Raw genomic sequence first — 21,707 nt, forward strand, 5'->3', positions numbered from 1 at the left:
GTGGCGAGCAGTATGGCCCAGTTCCACCAAAGCATCCCTTCCTTCAAGTAAGAGCAAAGCAGGGCCGGCCCAACATGGAGGCCACTGAAGCTCCCGCTTCGGGCACACATTCCCCGGGGGCACCGTCGAGGTCCCCCCCCCGGCGGGGACCATGGGCTCGCTTGCCGCCGAACAGGAAGGCCTGTTCGACGGTGAGCGAGTTCTCCCGCTGTAGCCTGCCGGGCTGGGCAAGGCCAGCCGGGCCAGGGCGAGCGGCGCAGGAGGCGGGGTCACGTCTGGGCGGTGCCCTGCCTTCCGTGTCGTGCGGCCACGCCACACGCCCTGGCTCCGCCTCCCACGTTGCGCAAGAGGTGGGCTCAGGGCGCGCTGCGTGGGAGGCGGGTCCAGGGTTGGCCCTGCCTCCTGTACCACTCGCCCTGGCCTGGATGGCCTTGCCCAGCCGGCCAGGCTGCAGCGGGAGTACTTCCAGGCCACAGTGAAGGCCCAGCCAGCCTGGCTGGGCCTTCGCCGTGGCCTGGAAGGACTTTCCCACTGCTCCCGAGCGGTGCGGGAGGCAAGGCCCTGTCTGGGAGGTGCCCTGCGTCCCACGACACGTGCCCTGGCCCTGCCTCCCACGCTGCACGAGAGGTGGGGTCAGGGCGAATGGCACAGGAGGCGGGGCCAGGGTTGGCCCCACCTCTCACGCCGCTCGCCCTGGCCTGGCTGGCCTTGCCCAGCCGGCCAGGCTACAGCGGGAGTCCTTCTAGGCCGCGGTTGCTGCGGCCTGGAAGGACTTTCCCACTGCTTCCTGGCCGGCTTGGCCAAGGCGCACGGGCCAGGAAGCGGGGCCCCGTCTGGGCGGGGCCCCACCTCCCACGTCGCACGGCCACGCCCAGCATCTCATGCTGCGCGAGAGGCAGGGTCAGGGTGCGGGAGGCGGGTCCAGCTCTGGCCACACCCCACCTCCCACGGCACATGGTCACACCTCCCGCGGCATGGGGGGGTGCATTTTTTCCCCTGCTTAAAATTACCTTGGGCTGGTCCTGGGACAAAGATATGCAGGAAGGAAAGTTATACAATCCCCATTGTTTGATTTTGCATGCATGCCTATTTGCCTTGTTTGATAAATTAACACCCTGTAACTATTGGCTCTCCAAAGGCATGGTGGGACAATTTCCACTATCTAGTTAACCTCTGACCATGCTTACTGGGAGAGCTGATATCTATAAATTGATCCCCTAGGGGAGGCACAAATGTGCCTCATCCTTGCTGTACTGTAAGAAGAGTCTGAATGAGAGAGTGTGGGTATTCTAAACTAATCCTCATTTCTGCAGTTTTGAAGATATTGGCCAATGATTGTGGAACAGACTTTGCCAAAATAGAATGACAGCTTTCATAATACCTGAGCCACCACAACTGAAGTAACTGCTATAGAAAGGAGATTGAAAACAGCCTAGAAAGACAGACAAGAACTTCCAGGCATCCAGGCAAGACAAGTTGCACAACTCCTTGATCTCTATTTCTATAGCAACACTTGTATCATTGCAGAGGTTGATTTACTTGTTTTACAACTTTTCATTCTGTCAAATTCATCTCACTGCATACTGTATCACAACTGAACTCCTAAACAGATATACAAGGAAGGGTTACTTCCTGGATGCTAAAACGTATCACATACTGCTGACCGTAAGTAAAGTATTTTGTCTATTTGTCTGACTTGATCACCAAAGGGTGTCTGTGAACAGTTACTGAAATGTGGGCAACTGGGCAAGTCTGCTTCAGCAAAAACAATGAGGCACCTTATGACTTACAATGAAATTATCATAACCTTTTGTGGCCTGCAGCCTGATTTATCAGATGTGAGGAATTTTAATCTAAATGGGCAAATTTTCATACTACGCATGCTTGGATAAAATGGTGAGGGACTGTCGTCTTTGAAAAGTCATTATTGAAGAGTTGAAAATCTGTCTTAAAGGCTCTGAAGTATGACCCTGTAGAATTACTACCTGCTACTTACATGAGGCAATTTACATTACACAATAGAATATTATAATAATAATAATAATAATAATAATAATAATAATAATACTTGATTTATACCCCGCCACCATCTCCCCAACGGGGACTCGGGGCGGCTTACGTGGGGCCATGCCCAGAACAGTACAATATAGCAAAATATAAAACAACATATCATAATACAATTAAACAATACAATAAATAATCATATACAATGCAACACAAATATATATATATAACAGGGCGGGCCGCATGAGACACTTAATTAAAACTTGGGGTGAGAAAAGGATAAGAATACAATCACGGAGAACAGGGACATAAGATAAAAACAATCTAGAGGATAGATGTTGGGGGAGTAACAAAAGAAGTGTGTAATAGTTACTCTCCGAAAGCACATTGGAAAAGTCAGGTTTTTAAATCTTTCCTGAAGGCTAAAAGAGTGGGGGCTTGCCTAATTTCGATGGGCAGTGAGTTCCATAAATGGGGGGCCACAGCAGAAAAGGCCCTCTCCCTTGTTCCCACCAGGCGGGTCTGGGATACAGGCAGTGGCGACAGGAGGGCCTCCCCTGATGATCGAAGAGATCAGGCAGGTTTATGGTAGGAGATACGGTCACGATGGTAGGTGGGTCCCAAACCGTTTAGGGCTTTATAAATGATGGTCTGCACCTTGAATTGGGATCGGAAAGTGAACGGCAGCCAGTGGAGCTCCTTAAACAGGGGAATAGATCTCTCCCTGTAACTCGCCCCCATTATTAATCTGGCAGCCGAGCGTTGGACCAGTTGTAATTTCCGAGCCGTCTTCAAGGGAAGCCCCACATAGAGCGCATTACAGTAGTCCAGTCTAGAGGTAACTAGGGCATGGACCACCGTGGTCAAGTCAGACTTCACGAGGTATGGTCGCAGTTGGCGCACAAGTTTGAGTTGTGTGAAAGCCCTCCCGGCCACCGCCGACACCTGAGCCTCAAGCGTCAACGCTGAATCCAGGAGGACCCCCAAACTGCGGACCTGTGATTTCAGGGGGAGTGCAACCCCGTCCAGCACAGGTTGCCACCCGATACCCCGATCAGACGAGCGACTGACCAGGAGAGCCTCTGTCTTGTCAGGATTGATCCTCAGCTTGTTCCTCCTCATCCAGTCCGCCACAGCGGCCAGGCACTGGTTCAGCATCCGAGGGGCTTCCTTGGATTCAGATGGAAACGAGTAGTGGATTTGCGTGTCATCCGCGTAGAGATGGCAACACCCTCCAAAACTCTGGATGACCTCTCCCAGCGGTTTCATGTAGATGTTAAATAGCATGGGGGATAAGATAGACCCTTGCGGGACCCCACAGGTCAATGGCCAGGGGTCCGAGCAGGTATCCCCCAGCTTCACCATCTGGGAACGGCCCTCCAGGAAGGACTGGAGCCACTGCAGAACTGTGCCACCGAGCCCCATCCCGGAGAGCCTCCCCAGAAGGATACCATGGTCGATGGTATTGAAAGCCGCTGAGATGTCCAGGAGAACCAGCAGGGTCACACTCCCCCTGTCCAGCTCCCTGCGGAGGTCATCCACCAAGGCGACCAAAGCCGTCTCAGTACTGTGCCCAGGCCTGAAACCAGACTGTGAGCGGTCCAGAAAATCAGTGTCATCGAGGAACTCCTGGAGCTGCGTGGCAACCACCCGCTCCAGAACCTTGCCCAAAAATGGGAGGTTGGAAATTGGTCTGTAGCTGCTACATACAGATGGGTCTAAGGAGGTCTTTTTTAATAGTGGTTTTACCACCGCCTGCTTAAAGCAGGATGGAACTGACCCCTGGACCAGGGAGGCATTTATAATAGCCACAAACCAACCCAACAACCCATCTTTGGCCAGCTTAACCAGCCAAGAGGGACAAGGATCCAGAGCGCAAGCGGTCGCCCTCACAGACCCAAGAATCCCCTCCACGTCATCAGGAAGAACAAGCCGGAAAGAATCCCATAAGATCGAACAGACAGGTACCTCGGTTACCTCCGCTGGAACTACAGTTAAGCTGGAATCCAACTCATGACGTATCTGAGCAACTTTGCCTGCAAAATGGTGTGCGAAATCGCTGCACCGAGTTGCCAAGTCATCAGGAAGCCCCTGGGTCTCAGGAGGCCGCAGGAGCTCCCCAACAACTCGGAACAACTCCGATGGCCTGTTGGCTGCAGACGCTATGCAGGCAGTCGTGAAAACTTTCCTGGCTGCTCGCAGAGCCACGGAGTAAGCCTTAATAGCGGCTTTAGCCCGTGCTTGGTCAGACACATCCTGAGATTTCCTCCAGATGCACTCTAGTCCCCTCCTCGCACGCTTCATCACAGCCAGCTCCTCAGTGAACCAAGGAGTCGACGTGACTCTACGCAGCGAAAGGGGACGTTCGGGAGCGATCGTGTCAAGTGCCCTTGCCAACTCGCTGTTATAACGATCAGCCAGGACATCAACAGGATCGCCAGTCTCCAGAACAGGAAGATCCCCAAGAGACCTCAGAAGTCCATCCGGATCCATCAGCCTCCTGGGGCGGACCATCTTAATGGGTCCACCACCCCTGCGAAGGTTAGAAGCCACGGCGAAACTTAAACAGATCAGATGATGGTCAGACCATGACAATGGAAGAATATTTTGCTCGTCCACTCTGACTGTCCCACCGTCCACAATAAAAACCAGGTCCAACGTGTGTCCCGCCTGATGTGTGGGCCCAGATATAACTTGAGTCAGCCCCATGGTCGTCATGGCAACCATGAAATCCTGAGCTGCACCTGTCAAAGTGGTCTCGGCATGAATGTTAAAGTCCCCCAAAACTATGAGTTGTTGGGAGACCAGGGCCGAATTGGAGACCACTTCTGCTAGCTGGGACAGAGAGACTGCTGGGTCGTGGGGTGGATGGTACACCAGCAGAATCCCCAAGCTGTCTCGGGCTCCCACCTTCAGGAAGACACACTCAAACCTCGAAGACTGCGGAACGGCGCATCTGATCAGGGCGATGGACTGCCGAAAGATCACCGCGACTCCTCCTCCCCGCCCCCCAGCCCTGGCCTGCTGATGCACCCCGAAACCTGGTGGGCACAGCTGGGTGAGATTCACACCACCCTGCTCGTCCAACCACATCTCGGTGATGCATGCCAGATCCGCCCCCTCATCCAGGATCAAATCCTGGATAACAGCTGTTTTACCGTTGACGGATCTGGCGTTCAAAAGCAGGACCTTAAGGCTGGGAGGTCTGTCCTGAAGACTACCACACCTATTCCTCTCCAGGGTTGCAAAAACTCTGTTGCGCTTCTCCCTGGGTCGAAAGTGACCGTTCTTCCTTCTCCCCCAAACCACCTCAATGAGACCCTGCCCGTGGAAACCCTCTTCCCCCTGGAGAGTTGACATATTGAGATTGCCCATTAAAGGGGATAGTCAGCTGTCCTGAGATAGGAAATCACCAGCAATACTTGATTGTTTAAAGGAGGAGCCTATCTCCGCTGGTGTAAGAGGAAAGGAGTCATCTAACAGATTATCATCTAGCGTGGGAAGGGGGCTAGGCACTAATGATGTCGGAGAGCGGGACTGAGAGGTAGCATAGACATGGCCTAAAATTTGGGGGATCTTGTCTACCAAGATTCAGCCTGATGTCCAAGGGGCGAATCAATGGGTCTACTAGTACCCTCCTGAGAGTAATGCCCCACTGTTGTAGTTTGGGCCTATACAAAAACAATTCCTCCATTAGCGTTCTATCTTCCAATCCAATGAGAAGACAAATGGAGCGGTTCCAGGACTGATAGTCTCTACGAAGCCAGTCGATAGTCTTGATCTTCACTTTCGACCAGCTTAAAGATAGAATTTGTGAGAGAGATGTCCGGACCGATGTCCGAATTTGTGAGAGAGATGTCCGAATATAACACTATAGCAGCAACCCAACATTCCCTCAATGTAGCATGACAGAACCCGACTGGCGATCGTCACACAGAGGACCTTTTCATTGGCTGCCCCAAGACTGTGAAATGGCCTGCTGGAAGAGGTTCAACAGCTAAATCAGAATGTAACACAACTTAAGACATATATTTTAAATTGTGAATTTTAACCTGTATTTTATTGGTGAATTTTAATTTAATCGGCATTTTACCTGTGTATATTTGTTATATGCATTTTAATAGTTGGTTTTATCTCACTGTTTTAACCATATCGTGCTCTGCCTTGAGCCTCAAGGGTAATAAATAAATTGTTGTTGTTGTTGTTGTTGTTTTACATAACCCCATGCAGAACAACAACATTGCAGAGCACATGCTAATGAAAGGGTACCATTGTACAGTGTTACAGCGAGTTAAGAGTTTAATTCATTCCATAACTGAGCTCTTAACTGAATTCTCAAAGTGAATTTTCCCATTGAAATGCATTAAAATGCTATTAATTTGTTCTGCCCCCCAAATCCCCACCCCATTTTGGTTAGATGTTTTTAAATAAGAAAATGTACTTTATAAATAAAAATGTATAAATGCATATTCACACAGAACAATAAAAAATAAAGATCAGTTTTAAAATGGTAGAAGCACAACATTGTGGCAAGGAAGCACAAAGCACAAAATGAAGAGGCAGAAGCATCATTTTCTTCATACTCAATCCAGCCTCCCTCCCTCTCTTGCTCTCTCTCCCTCCCTCTTTTCATGAAGCCAAACATACCAGGAACCACACAAAATCAACTAACTCAAAGTCCCTCAAAGCACACACGAACAAATCAGACAGCAATCTCTCAAAGTGGACAAGAGCATGAGGCATGGAGGCTGCTCCCTTGAAGCCCTAATACCCCTGTACTCTTGGGCTAGTGCTTCCTTTGGTGCTAGCTTTTAACTCAAAACACTGCTCGCATATCAAACCAAAACCCAGGTCGAGCAATGGTTCTTAACTCAAAATGCTCTTTAGATAGGACTCTAATAAGTCAAGGTTCCAGTGTATCATGCACATGTGCAACAACAATGAGTAATGCACAACTAAATTCACAACACCACTGCAGGTGCAACTCTTTTTCTGCTACAGTCAGCAAACAATTCATCCAGATGCAAAATGCCAGCCTATGATTCCACTTTAACTCCTATGGTTCTATCCTGTGGAATCTTGGAATTTGTAGTTCAGTCAAAGACAAGAACTACATATTCTCTCTGGCTGAGAATTCTAATCACCCCTCCCTAAACTGCAAATCCGAGAATTCCAATGTAGCTAAAGTGGAATCACAGTGTTATAACTGTGTGGTGTGAAAAAGATCCCAGAAGAAAGGCAGAGAAATATCTTGTAAGGAGACTTGTAGATGCCTTGCATTTAATCTCAGCCTGTATTAACTATAAACTGGCTGGTTTTCACATTTCAGTTTAACGAGGTCCACTTTAACAAATCATGATTGTATCACTTTACTGACTGTGAACCAGTAGTCTGCACAAAAAGCAATTGCACTTTGGGTGGCTGTAGTAGTAAGCAGTCCCTTTCCAGATATCATTAGAAATAAGCATATAACCTCATGCACAATATGACACATATGGCTGCAGTCCTGCTAATTAAAAGGTAAAATAGCTGAACAAGACTTCATAATCCACACTGATTTTGTATGTGTTGATAATTATCCTTTAGGTTATGCGAAACCAACCTCTACCAGCTTATAAAAAGTTTCCTTTGTTCAAGGCATTCAAAATCAAGCCTTTTAAGGACCAGAGGCCTACACTGACCCAGACATTCGGTCATTAAATGGCACTTTATTGAACTTTCTTCCCAAACAGCCTTGAAATGAACATTTTTATAGGCAGCCTAAGGAGCATAAGAAAGCCGAGCCTGTTTACAATATTGATGAAGAAAAGATACAGCAATTTTACCTGCTACCACTGGAGATTTTCTGTCATCTAGAAGCTGAATAGAAGTACTTGCTGTCACCACATTGCTTTTGTTTGCTGTTTCTGCAATATTAAAAGCAATGACTATTAAAATCATGTTGTGATATGGCTTATCTTAACTATTGTTGACATGTTCTGACACCAGCAAAGAAAATCACCAAATATTCTCACGACTTAGGCAGAGAAAGCATGGATAATTCAAATATCAAATCTCATATCTAAACAACAGCTCAGAGAAATCTGGCCTCAGGGCTATGTGATGATTTTTAAATGATATTGTGTGCTGAATCTATCTTGGTGAAATGCTGGACAAGAACTGAAGAGACAATATTTTCAAATCTTAACTCATCTATGAAGCTCACTGTTGATCTTGGGTCAATCATCATCTTTCAGCCTAAACTATCTCATAGGATCTTTATGAAAGACAGAATGGAAGGACACTATTGTAGAACGTGACCGTGAAAATTCATTGGATCATAACTCTTATCAGTCCTAACCAGCAGAGATAGTAGTCAGGGATAATGAGATATATAGTCACACACTTGGCATTTTAGTTGTGAATTGATGACAGTTTTATTCACAGATGTTTTAAAATTGTATTGTTTTGATTTTATGCTATATGTGTTGACAGGGGTTGTTGCTATAATTTTATGTGACTTTGTTTTATACTCATGTACCGTTTTTACCATTTATGTTATATGTTGCACTCTGTAGTGGCTTTGTAAGCCGCCCCAAGTTCCTTTGGGGAGATGGTAGTGGGATATAAATAAAGATGATGATGATGATGATTGATGATGATGATTATTATTATTATAAAGAGGAGGACCATGCTTTATTTATTTCTTCTCTAGACAAAGACAAAAATGTAATTGTGCTTCAAAAGATTGTTTTTGGAAGGCAAATCTAGGATGAAATTCAAGTCTCTTCATGCCACTCTTTCCCTCCAATTCTATTCCATGCCCTGACATATTTTATGGCTCTGCATTATGTTTTATGAATATTTCCTTGTGCTTGTTTTCTTATGCTGCATCATATTCAATTGATTTCTTGAAGAAAATATAAATTAAGGTATATGAAATCATTAATTAATTTATAATTTGTTAGGGATTCCTCTTCTTCAGAAGAGGAAGGGGAGCAGGAAAGTGTTCATGAATCTGAGAGTGAGTTGGAATCTGAGGAGGAGATTTTGCAAGTACCCACATTTCAGGAGAGGCAAAAGGAAACAGAGCAGAGATGCCAGTCATCTAGAATAGCTGCCAGAAATGCAGCTGAGTAATTAGGAACTGCCCTAGCACCTGGGAGGGGATTCAGGGCTATAAAGCAGAAGCAGGTGCAGCCAGCTCTTGCTGGTTACAAACTGACTCTTCGCTCCCCTTGTGCCTGCTTCAAGTCTGCATCTGGGAAACTGCTCCTAAGGATTTATTGCTGTTTCTTTGTCTGAAGTAAGACTGCTATTTGATTTGGGAATTTAACAGAGACTAAGAACTGTGTTTATCCTAAGACTTCCTTGCTTCCTTTTGCATTATTCCACTGAGTGTGATGTACTTTAGGTTTTGCTGAAGTAAAGCAGTTTTCATTTATTTACCACAGTGCTCTAAGGCTGTTTTTGAAAGACAAAACAGGGCATAATTCCTGGTTATACTATTATTTAAGAACAAAATGAGACCTTTAATGTGTGACTGCTTTTAGTGTGATAGATAATAGATAGCTAGAGAGACAGATAGACACGAGAGAGAGAGAGAGAGAGAGAGAGAGAGAGAGAGAGAGAGAGAGAGAGAGAGAGAGCGCACTGTCAATTTCATGAAGTGACAAACCTGTACTGAATGGAATGGAGTAGACAAAGCTTCCTGGGATCTGTTCAGCAGCTCTTCTGTACCAAAGCGGAAAATGATCAGCATTGAAAATATTCTCCTTGTCTCCAGCCGTCAAGAAGTCTCTTGAAACAGAAGGAAACATAGCATGTTTGCTGGAGCTTTGTTTTAAAGAGAAGTGAGTTGATAATCTCACTAAACAAAATCAAGTTATATTTAAAGTTCTTCCAACTCAAGTAGCCAACAACTAATACTGATATTTTACCATTAAATTATTAATAAATTAACACATTAACCATTGTTATGTATGTTTACAATAATTTTCTAAGAGAGAACACACTTGATAATAAATATGCTATGTGAGAAATATGTGGTAAATATGCTGATTTGATTTTGTTTCACAAGATACCTTGGCCAGAAACCAAAGAATGTTGCAATTAATTCCAGGTGCCCGAAGAGGGTTTGGACTTGTGCTCCCCTAGCAGCCTAATATTTAAAGTCACTGCTCACATCCCCAAGCATGCATTAAAGTAACTCTCTGTATTCTGGCCATTCTGAATTAAGATACTACTTTGCAGATAACTAGTTATGATGTAACTGTGATAGACTGGGTAACCAGTTGGGTAACCATTTGCTTTGAGAACTCTCAGGGAGAAATGAAGGAGGAAACTATCTAAAGTTAACTGTACGTTGCCATAAGCCACCACAAATCTGTTGGAACAGATATACAAACATTCATTAAAAGACAGGCAGAATAAATTTGAATGAAAAATCCCAACGTTGGTTCTAAATTAATACCTAGACCTTTTTCAGAGGGGAAAAATTGGGACTGAATGTGCATTGTAACATTTATCTTGCTCAGCAATTCTATGAGAATGCTTATTTATTATTATAACTACTACTACTACTACTACTACTACTATTTCTGTACTTCACACTACGAAATCATAGTCCTGAGATTTCAGTCTAACTGCTATGGCTCCTTCTGGGATTTGCAGTTCAGGAAAGGATGCAGCCATAATGGTTATTAAAGTGTAATCCCTGTGTTATAACGCATAGTGTGAAATGTCATAGGCCATTCTTCTCTGTGAACCTGAACCTCCTCCCTTTTGCTATAAGGTTTCAAAATATGTCTTGGCATACAAGAAAAATGTAGTAGAGGTGGCAATTGTACGCCGCCCTGAGTCCCTTCGGGTGAGAAGGGCGGGATAGAAATATTGGAAATAAATAAATAAATAAACAGCAAGTAGTTCCTGGATCTGGGGGAATAATCTTTTCCACTGGGGTTATACTGGATTTTCCTCTCCCAGATTTTTTTTCTCTATGTGGAAAATTCTTTCACCAGTCATTTCTGCCTATGAGAGAGCATTTCAAGAGGTATACAGAATATGGGACATCTATGTATTTATTTAAAAATGAATTTACCTGATTTAATATGAAAACATATGATTTGGGGTTGGTAATATTTCTGTACTGGAAACTCATACCACAAAAGAAAGAAGAAAATGTGTCCCCATTTGAAAAGTGTATTAAGAACACTGCATACATTATTAAAACAGGCACAGGTCTCCTTTAGGGATTCAGTCAGGCTTGACCGAACTATTCATCCCTATTTTTTATTTATTTATTTATTTATTGTGTCAGAAGTGAACTGAGGGTACAGTTGTAATGTATTTGAAAACACAAACAAAGTTAAAAACTTGGCATTATACTAGATTTTCTTTGATCAGTAGCTGGCCACTTGGAATGCCTCTGGTGATGCTAAAGCAAGGTCCTCCAGTGTGCATGTGGCAGGGCTCAGACTGCATTGTAATAGGTGGTCTGTGGTTTGCTCTTCTCCACACTCGCATGTCATGGACTCCACTTTGTAGCCCCATTTCTTAAGGTTAGCTCTGCATCTCATGGTGTCAGGACGCATTCTGTTCAGTGCCTTCCAAGTCGCCCAGTCTTCTGTGTGCCGGGGGGGGGGGGGGAGTCTCTCATTTGGTATCAGCCATGGCTTGAGGTTCCAGGTTCTAGCCTCCCACTTTTGGACTCTTGCTTGCTGAAGTATTCCTGCAAGTATATCTGTAGAACTTAGAAAACTATTTCTTGATTTAAGGCATTGACATGCTGGCTGATATCCGAACAGGGGATGGGCCGGAGATATCACTGCTTTGGTTCTTATGATAAATGTGAATCTCCACAGCACTTTCCTATGGCTCTATGGAGTCCAAGGAGAGAAATACATAATGTGTTTTCTCCCTTTGGGAGAACAGGAGAGGAATGTGATTCAAACAAGGAACACTACAAACTAGTTCAGCAATTACTTCTGAATGAAAGCATATGGTTGCTTTTTCAAAAAAAAAAAAATACCTGAGTAGTTTTCTTGATGGATTTCCTGCGTCACACCTAGTTTAGCCCTGATTTGCCAAAGACTCTAAGTGGAAGTTTAATCAGAGGACATGCTTCTATTCTTAAGCACACATTTGGCACCAACATCAACCTATAAAAAAGGTTACTAACTGTTGGTATGAGCTGGTGGAAGGCCACTTTTTTAGTACAAGAGGATGTGAAAGAAAGGGAAACATGAATGGCTATCAGAACTTACAATCTAGTGAACCTTTGGAATTTCACTGTATTTTTAAATGCACAACTTTTAATAAAAAAAAACCTACTATTTTTTTCCGACTACAGAATCCTGTACTAAGTGCAGCCAATGGATAAGATGGATGTTTAACTCAGAAGTGCAACTTAGTCTAAATGTTATAACAAAGGAAATTCTTTTTTAAAGAAATGAATGTTTCTTTCCTTTTGATATATGAAACATGGAGCAGATGTAGTTTATAATTAGTGGGAAAGAAAAAGAGGGAACGTTTTATAATTATGTGCATGCTCCTCTCCTTCGTGTGTTATTTGCTTATGTATCCATTCTTACTGATTAGTTAGTTGTTCTGGTCCTACAAACAAATTGACTCGAGAAAGACCTGTCCGGGTTCCAAGGAAAGCAACTTCTACTCCCTTGTCAGAATTTCTGGAAGAGATCAAAAGGGAGAGAAGAATAAAAACATAAGAAGTGAGCCCACAATTCAGTGGCCAAACAGGTACACCCAGGAAACCACACAAGGAGAACACACACAAATGTATTCTCTAGCATACAGCTAATGATGCTTTATTGTGACATCGCCTCACTGTATTGTAGCATCATATTGGAAAACACACTGAGTTTTTTAAAATATGGACAGTGGTTAAAAATGTCTATACAAATCAAGAATACAAATAAATACCTCCGTAAATAATGTGGTGTCATCAGCAAACTTGGTTATACCTATAATTCCAGATGATTTATGAAAATATTCAAAAGCAATAAATCCATTATTTACTCCCTTCTATTGCAATGATTGTTTACTCTAACTCATCACTTTCTGCAAAGAAATGTCTGCATCTAGACAGAACATTTCTAATTAGTAAATGGGATATTGCTATTTTATCACAAACAGTAAATATAAACTAAGATTGCAATTTTAATCTGTTTAAATACATGCACTTAAGTTTTAATTAAAAACTAAAGCAAATGTATTTAACAGATGAAAATTGCAAGCCATTACATCAACAGAAATAGGGATGTTGACAGTGAAAGTGGCATGTCATCGACCCATTCTACACTGCCATATAAAATCCAGATTATCGGTTTTGAATTGGATTATATGGCAGTGTAGACTCATATAACCCAGTCCAAATAAGATAATGTGGATTATCTTGATTGATAATCTGGATTGCATGGCAGTGTAGAAGGACTTATCGTAGCTACCTCTAGTAATGCAGAATCTATTTCTTCACCTTTCAAATGTACAGTAGAAACTCGCTTATCCAACCTTTGCTTATACAACGTTCTGTATTATGCAACGCAGTCTGCCTTGTAGTAGTCAATGTTTTTGTAATCAATATTTCCAATACATTGCGATGTTTTGGTGCTAAATTCATAAATACAGTAATTACCACATAATGTGTATTATTTGTTGTTTTTAATTTGTAAAAATTGTAAAATCATAACGTAATTTGATGTTCAATAGGCTTTTCCTTAATTCCTCCTTATTATCCAACATTTTCACTTATCCAACATTCTGCCAGCACATTTATGAGAGACTACTGTATTTGCAACCTATTTTATTAATCACATCCTCTTTAGAGCATGCCTTATTGACTTTCCTTAAAAACATATTCTCCCATTCATTTTGCTAAATTAATGCCCAGCTACTCTTCCAAAACTGGGACACAAGGTGGCTTAGGACAAGAGCAGAAAGAAATTTCATTGAACTTGACAGCCTCAAGGAACAGCACTTATGCATTCCTGACAATTGTGAGAAAATATACACTTCACCTCAAGCATTTGCACATTTGTGAGACTGGGACTGCTCTGTAATACAAACTGTGCACAAAGCATTAAAAAATAAACTGCTAAAATCAAACAATAGTCAGTGAAGTAAAGATTTATGAATTAAAGATTTCACCAAAATATATGTGCAATTAGGAACAAATGAAAAATACACATTTTTCAACATAGGAAGATAACAGATTCTCAGAGCTGGTTATGAAACAAGGATGAGACAAAGATGATACAGTATAATATAGAATAACCTGAGATTGACAGATTGCCACAGTTGTACTTATATTAGAAGTAAAAATAACATGCAACTAAAACACTATAAGTGGTTTTAGTGCTTTGAATGCTTTGAATGTTCTTTTAATGGCTTCATTTTATTCCAAACATCCTGGACACAAATCAATAAGGACAAACTATATCTGGTTTTGGTTTTTTGGTTTCGTAAAGACTTAATTGGATTACTGATCATGTGATTCCATTTTGTGTTCCAGTGCCATAAGAAATTGAGGTAGGTAGCATGCCAGATTGCAGCTTCCGGATGTCCTTATAGTGTTTGAATTGGTAACCAAATCAGGAAACATTAAAGTCATAGTTTCCCTGCACCGTTTCCCCTCACATTCTATCATTAGGGCTATTTCCATCTACATATCAGTTACATATCCTATTGTTCATTATAGCAAGGGGATAAAGAGTGGGGCAAGACTGGGGAAAGTTGTGTTCCTTTTTGATAATGGTCTGAAAATATAGTAGAGTCTCACTTATCCAACATTCTGGATTATCCAACACAGTTTGCCTTTTGCTCTGATCCACAGGTGTTTCTCTAGGCAGCAAGGATTGAACTTTTTATGATTTTAATTTCTGACAATGTTGCTACTGTACGTTCATTTTATACAATTCTATCTTTATTTCTAGTCAATTTGTTAGTGGCCAATGTTTTTTAGTCAATATTTTCAATATATTGCAATGTTTTGGTGCTAAATTCATAAATACAATAATTACTACATAACGTTACTGTGTTTTGGACTGCTTTTTCTGTCGATTTGTTGTAAAACATGATGTTTTTGGTGCTTAATTTGTAAAATCATAATGTAAATTGACGTTTAATAGGCTTTTCCTTAATCCCTCCTTATTATCCAACATTTTCACTTATCTAATGTTCTGCCTGCCCGTTTATGTTGGATAAGTAAGACCCTACTGTAAAAGGAAAAATCTCTCACTTGTAACTTGGCAATTCTAGTGCCAGAGCAAAGGAAGTAAAATAATAGCCCCAAATTGAAAAAAAAGCTTATGCAATGTATGCATAGCACCCTGATGGTGACACATACCTATATATGTCTTTTGTGACAGGACACAGCAGGCTACTTTGTAATCCTTTACACTAGATTCAAAACATCCTCTAAAGTCATTGCCACGTTTGCTTACTGGTGGGAAGGGAAGGAAGAGGCAATTCAGCTGATCTGAAAATGCAGCTGATCTGGCCCAATCAGGGAAGAAAAAGGAGGTACACTACATCTGTAAATGCACATTTTTATCTATCCTTCTGAACCAAGACCTGATCTTTCTTTCTTTCTTTCTTTTTTTAAATTTTATTTGTAATTTTTGAAAGTTACAATAAAAGTGGGAGAACATTGTGGTTGATAGTAAAGTGGGAAAGTATAGCTTCTCGAAGAGAGAGGGGGAGAAAAAAGAAAAAAGAAAAAGAAAAAAAAGAAGGGGGGTCTGTTGACTTCCATCCTTATCTATATTGTCCTTGATCCAAAGGGAATCCTGTTCCCAATAGTCTGTTGTTATCCATTGATATTACGGCTTCCCTATGTTCATGGCTTTCTTGTTACTTTCTACATATATGTTAATGCTCTATATTTATACTGTTATAATTTTCTTTTCTTTTTAAATAAAATCTAGGAGGGGTTGCCAGTCTGTACTTCTCTTTGGTAGTCCTTGTTGTTTAGTTAATAAATATGATAATCTGTCCATATTTTTTATTTCCATTAATTTTAGTAACCATTGGTCTACGTTCGGTATTTCTTCTTGTCTCCAATTTCATGCGTAAACAATTCTTGCAGCTGTCATCATGTAGTCGAATAAAAGTTCGTCATTTTCTTTTAATGTGTCTTCTGTAATTCCTAAGAGTATATGTTCTGGTCTCATTTGGCATTTGATCTTTAATATTTTTTGGATCTCTTTCCAGAATTTTTTTGCCTTCTCACAAGTCCACCACATGGGGAAGAAGGATCCTTGCTCTTTCTTACATTTCCAACAGGTGGTCTGCATAGATTTATTTATGAACCCGAATTGCTTTGGGGTTACAGTAGAGTCTCACTTATCCAAGCTTCTGGATTATCCAAGCCATTTTTGTAGTCAATGTTTTCAATATCGTGATATTTTGGTGCTAAATTTGTAAATACAGTAATTACAACATAACATTACTGCGTATTGAACTACTTTTTCTGTCAAATTTGTTGTATAACATGATGTTTTGGTGCTTAATTTGTAAAATCATAACCTAATTTAATGTTACATAGGCTTTTCCTTAATCCCTCCTTATTATCCAAGATATTCGCTTATCCAAGCTTCTGCCAGCCCGTTTAGCTTGGATAAGTGAGATTCTCCTTTAAGTCAAGTGAATACATTTGTTTTAATTTCTTGTTCCAAATATTCTCCCATTGATCCATGTGAATTGTTCGACCTATATTAATTGCCCATTTTGTCATACATTTTTTTACTAATTCTTTCTCAGTTTGCCATTCTAGGATTTTTTTTGTATATCTTTGTTATCAGTTTTTTCTCCGAATTCATAATTCTATCCCAGAATGTTTCTTTAGTCATGAATCCTTCTTTCCTGTCTTTTTAAAAGCATTCTCTTAATTGTCTATATTGAAACCATGATATATTTGTAAAGTTTGTTTTAATTTCTTCTTGGGTTTTCATTTCCATGTTTCTGCCGCTCTGTTTTAATATATCTTTGTACATGGGCCATTTCTCCCAGCCTAATAGTCTTATTTGCCCTGCTTCCAATGGGGATATCCATAGAGGGGTTTTTGGGTATATTCTTGCCTTGTATTTATTCCAGATTTTCATAATAGCAGATCTTATAAAATGATTTCTGAAGTTTTTTCCCAATTTTGTTTTTTCATACCAGAGGTATACATGCCATCCAATTCGCAAATCATGTCCCTCTAGTGTTAGGATTTTTTCTCTCTTCAGCATCATCCAGTCCTTGACCCATATGAGGGCACATGCTTCGTAATGTGATTTTAAATCCGGCATTCCCAAACCTCCTCTTTTTATCTCATCAATTACATTGGTATACTTAATTCTGGCTTTTTAATCTAGCCATACAAATTTAGTTATATCTTTTTCCCATTTTTTGAAATGGCCATATTTCTAATAATTGGCAAATTCTGGAATAAATACAACATTTCTGGTCAGACAGTCATTTTAATTGTCGAAATTCTACCTAATAGTGAGATATTTAGATTTTTCCAGTTTTCTAATTGTCTTTTTATTTCTGTCCATAGTTGTTTTTTAGTAGTTGTGAGTTTTTGGATGTGTTCAAAATCCCTAAATAATTGATTTGTAGACCAGAGGTTTCTTTTAACTTTTCTTGATCTTTCTTACTAATATTTTTAGTCAGTATCATTGATTTATTTTTATTAATTATAAAGCCTGCTACTTTGCCAAATTCTTCTATAGTATTCAGCCATTTTTATATCTTCTATTGGGTCCTCTATGATAAAATTAAATTGTCCGCGAATGCCCTAATTTTGTAATGTAAACTTCTTATTCTAGTTCCCTTGAGATTTGGGTCATCCCTTATCCCTTATTATCATTGCAAAAAATAAAAATAAAAGGGGAGAAGGGTATCCTTGGTGGGGTGCCTTTTTAAATCTTTATTTCTTTTGTTTCAAGTCCATTGATCCAGATTTTAGCTGTTTGCTCCTCATATATCTCATTTATTGCATTTAAAAATTGATATTCTAGGTCCAATTCTTTCATTAACAATTTGAAGAAGTCCCAGTTAATATTGTCAAAAGCCTTCTCTGCATCTACAGTGAGTAAGGCCAGTTCTTTCTGATTGTTCATTTCATAGTATTCAATAACATCAATGATTGTCCTAACATTATCTTTCAGTTGTCTATTAGGGAGGAGGCCAGTTTGTTCCTCCTTGATCCAGTTTCTTAAAAATTCTTTAATTTTCTCCGGTAATATGTTGGTAAATATTTTATAATCAATGTTTAGGAGAGAAATGGGTATGTAATTCTTAACACTCTTCGGATCAGGTTTTTCTTTGTGTATGATTGTTATATTGGCTTCTTTCCATCTATTTGGTAATTTTTTTTCATTGAGTATATTATTCATCAATTTCTTAAGATGTGGCATTAGTTCTTCTTCAAATGTCTTATAATATGCCACTGTGAATCCACCCGGTCCCGGAGCCTTGTTTGAATCCATCTGGTCCCTGAGCCTTGTTTGAATCCCTCCTTCTGACTGCCTTCTTTATTTCTCCCTCTTCTGTTGGTTTATTCAGATATCCTCTTTGTTCATCAGTAATTTTCTGTAAGTTCTTTTTGCCTAAATATTGCACTATGTCATCTTTTTAAATTTGGTCCTTTTTATATAAGGTTTTATAATAGTTTTCAAATTGTTTTAAGATTTCCTTTGTCTGTTTGGTAATATTTTCCATTTGTGTCAATTCTTGTTATATGTTGTCTTTGTTTTTTCTTCCCAATTTTCCTTGCTAGCCATTTACCTGGCATATTTGCATTTTAGAAATGATCTTGTTTGACAAATTTTAATTTCTTCGCTAGTTGTTCCAATTCTAAATTATTTTTCTGCAGTCTCAAGAATTCTAACTCCTTTTTCAATTTTTGATTTTTGGGAGATTTTTTAAGCTTTATTTCTGTCTCTGCGATGCCGTCTTGTATATCTTTCAATTTTTGGTTTCTTGATTTGTTTCTCCATGCATTTTGTCTTATGAAGTGCCCCGTCATTACAACCTTACTAGCATCCCAGATAGTATGTATGCTAATTTCCGGAGTTGCATTAATTTGAAAATATTCTTTCAAAATAAGTTTGTTTTTCTTTATATCATCTTCTGATTTTTATAATATATCATTTAATCTCCATTTCCCTGATTCATTTATTGTGAATTGGATTGGGCAGTGGTCTGAGTGAGTTCTAGTTAGTATTTCTATTTTTGTTATTTTAGTTGTAAGACAATTGGAAGCCCAAATCATGTCAATTCTTGACCATACTTGTTGTCGATCAGAAAAAAAAGGTAAAGTCTCTGTCCTGTGGGTGGTGGGATCTCCATACGTCTTGCAGATTAAATTCTTGTTGTAAATTTGTACAGTTCTTTGGAAGAATCCCCCCTCCATGCTTCTTGTTTCTATTACTTTCCTTTGTTTTGTCTAGATCTAAATTTATCACTCCATTAAAGTCCCCAGGTATGATCAGATTCTCAAATTCCTGCTCCAAAATTAAATCTTTTAATTTTTTAACAAATTGTGTTTTTGGTCAGTTTGGAGCATAGATATTACAAATTAGATTTTTTTTATTTCGATATACACAAAAATTCCCAAAATTCTTCCTTATCTTTGAATGCTAATTCTGCCGGAATCCATTCTTTCACATAAGTTACCACTCCCCTCTTTTTTTTAATTAATGAGGAGTAAAATTCTTTACCTATATGTTTTTGTGTCAGGTAGGTCACATGTTTCTGTGAAATATGTGTTTCTTGCAGAGCCACAATATCATAGACTCCTTTTTTGATATTATTGAAAACTTTATTTCTCCTATTTGGCAAATTAAGTCAGTTAATAATATTTGAGTAGCATTTTATAGATCTCTCCATTTCACTGATTTTTATCTTTTCTTGTTCTTCCTCTTTGATATCATCCAAATTGAGAGGTTCCATGCCGTCCAAGGGGTCTTCCATTTCAGGGGATTCTTCATTGAGTCTCGTTTTGTCTTTCTTGCCTTTTTTCCCTTTATCTTTTTGGGTTGCATGTTCAGTATCCTTCTTCAATCTTTTGTAGAAATTTTTAGCTTTTTCCTCAGTAGTGAGCCAAAATCTCTCTTCTTTTTAAGTTACCATAATCCCTTCTGGCTGTTCCCATCAAAATCTAATTTGTCTTTTTTAAAAAATTCTTCAGTTAAAAACATATATTTTCTTCTTTTAATTAGTGCCGATGGTGGAAATTGTTTTAGGATGGCTATTTTTTTGTCCTTATAGTAAATTGGTTGTTTGTTATTTTCTCTTAGTATATCATCCCTGATTCTTTTCTTAGTAAAATGGACGATCACGTCTCTTGAGACTTTGTTTCTTCTAGCAGAATTAGTAGATATTCTATATACCCTGTCAATTTCCGGGTCCATGTCTTCGTAGGTAGTTTGTGTCAGTTCGGATGTTAATTGGACTATTATTTCCCTTATATTCTCTTTACTTTCTTCTTTTATATTTCTAAATCTTAATTGAAATTCTAAATTTTTTAGTTCCATCAATTTTTGTTTCATTTCTAATTTTTGGTGTTTAAGTTCTAAGTTTTCCATCTTTGTTTGAATTTTAGTTTGGGTTTTCTCCTGTTTTTGTTTGTCGTTTGATTTCCTGAATCTCCTGTTTTCAATTATTAATATCTTTTTTCATATCTCCTAAGTCTTCTGTAATCTCATTCTTCACACTTAACATTTGGTCCTGGAACATTTTTTGGTAGGCGTCCTGTTCTTCTGCCACTTTTTGAACCTCCTTCATTACCCTCATGACATCTTTGAGGCTAATTTCATCAGAAAGCTACATTCTCCTTTGCGTTCCTTTGTCTTTATCTGTCTTAAATCTAAATGTTAACATTTTATTCAGAGTTAATCAGTCTTTAAGTGTATCCTTTAAATTTATCCTTTCAACAGTAATTTTATGTCTTTATGCCTTTTATGTCTTTTCCTCTGTTCTCTAATCCTGTCTATAAGTTCTGGCTTCTCGTCTCACTTCTCCATCACAATCTTCTTTCGCCGCTTCTCCCTTCTCCCGTCATGATTCCGTTCCTCTCTGGCACTCGGTCTTTAGTTTTACTCCTTCTTCTTCCTTCTTTCCCTTCTTTTCTGCACATCCTGTCCCTCGTCTTGAGTTTGCTGGCTGTCTTCTCCTCCGTTGTGGTTTGCCCTTCCTTTCCAAATTCCGTTCTTAGTTGTACTAGCTCTATAGTCCCTTAGTCTCTCTATCTTCCTTGCCGTCACTTCCTGAGTATGTCTCTATGTTCCGCTCCTTTTTTTCACTTTAAACCTCACATCGCAGTTCTCTTTACTTTCCTTGATCTATGGTCTCCTTTCACCCACTTCACTTCCTCTTCCGTTATCCGCTTTCCCCGTGTCTTCCATTACTCTATGGTGAGTGGGCAGCAGTTATTTATCAGTTCTGGAGGTGAGCCCTTTTTCTTCTCCTTCCGTTGATGTCACTTCCTTCTACCACACAGCTGCTGCATGGTTAGTCTTTGTTTTGATGAGATTCACCGCCGCAGACACAACAAATATGTCTTCAAGTTCAGACCATTCTTTAGCGAGTTTCTTTTCGATTTTATTTCCCTTATTCTCCCCTTTTCAGTTCTCTTTTAAATTTAGAACTTTAAAATCCTTTATAGTACAGATAGCCCCAATTTCCTCCTGTCTTCCCTCTTATCCAATTTTGTTTCC

At 40.1% G+C, this 21,707-nt stretch overlaps 1 protein-coding gene across 3 annotated transcripts in view; it reads right to left on the minus strand.

The window, feature by feature from the left end:
- Positions 1 to 21,707, minus strand: part of cacna2d3 (calcium voltage-gated channel auxiliary subunit alpha2delta 3) — a 713,907-nt gene that overhangs the window by 100,077 nt on the left and 592,123 nt on the right. For all 3 annotated transcript variants that reach the window (XR_010002615.1, XM_062969910.1, XM_062969909.1), the window contains 3 exons: positions 12,576 to 12,671; positions 9,662 to 9,783; positions 7,830 to 7,910 (listed from right to left, as the gene is read on the minus strand). Coding sequence is in view for 2 of the 3 variants with exons in the window: in XM_062969910.1 (XP_062825980.1) it covers positions 7,830 to 7,910; positions 9,662 to 9,783; positions 12,576 to 12,671 (299 nt within the window). In the remaining variant the exon portion in view is untranslated. The remainder of the gene's footprint in view (positions 1 to 7,829; positions 7,911 to 9,661; positions 9,784 to 12,575; positions 12,672 to 21,707) is intronic.

Source organism: Anolis carolinensis, chromosome 2 (genome assembly GCF_035594765.1).
Source record: "Anolis carolinensis isolate JA03-04 chromosome 2, rAnoCar3.1.pri, whole genome shotgun sequence".
Taxonomy (NCBI): Eukaryota; Metazoa; Chordata; class Lepidosauria; order Squamata; family Dactyloidae; genus Anolis; species Anolis carolinensis.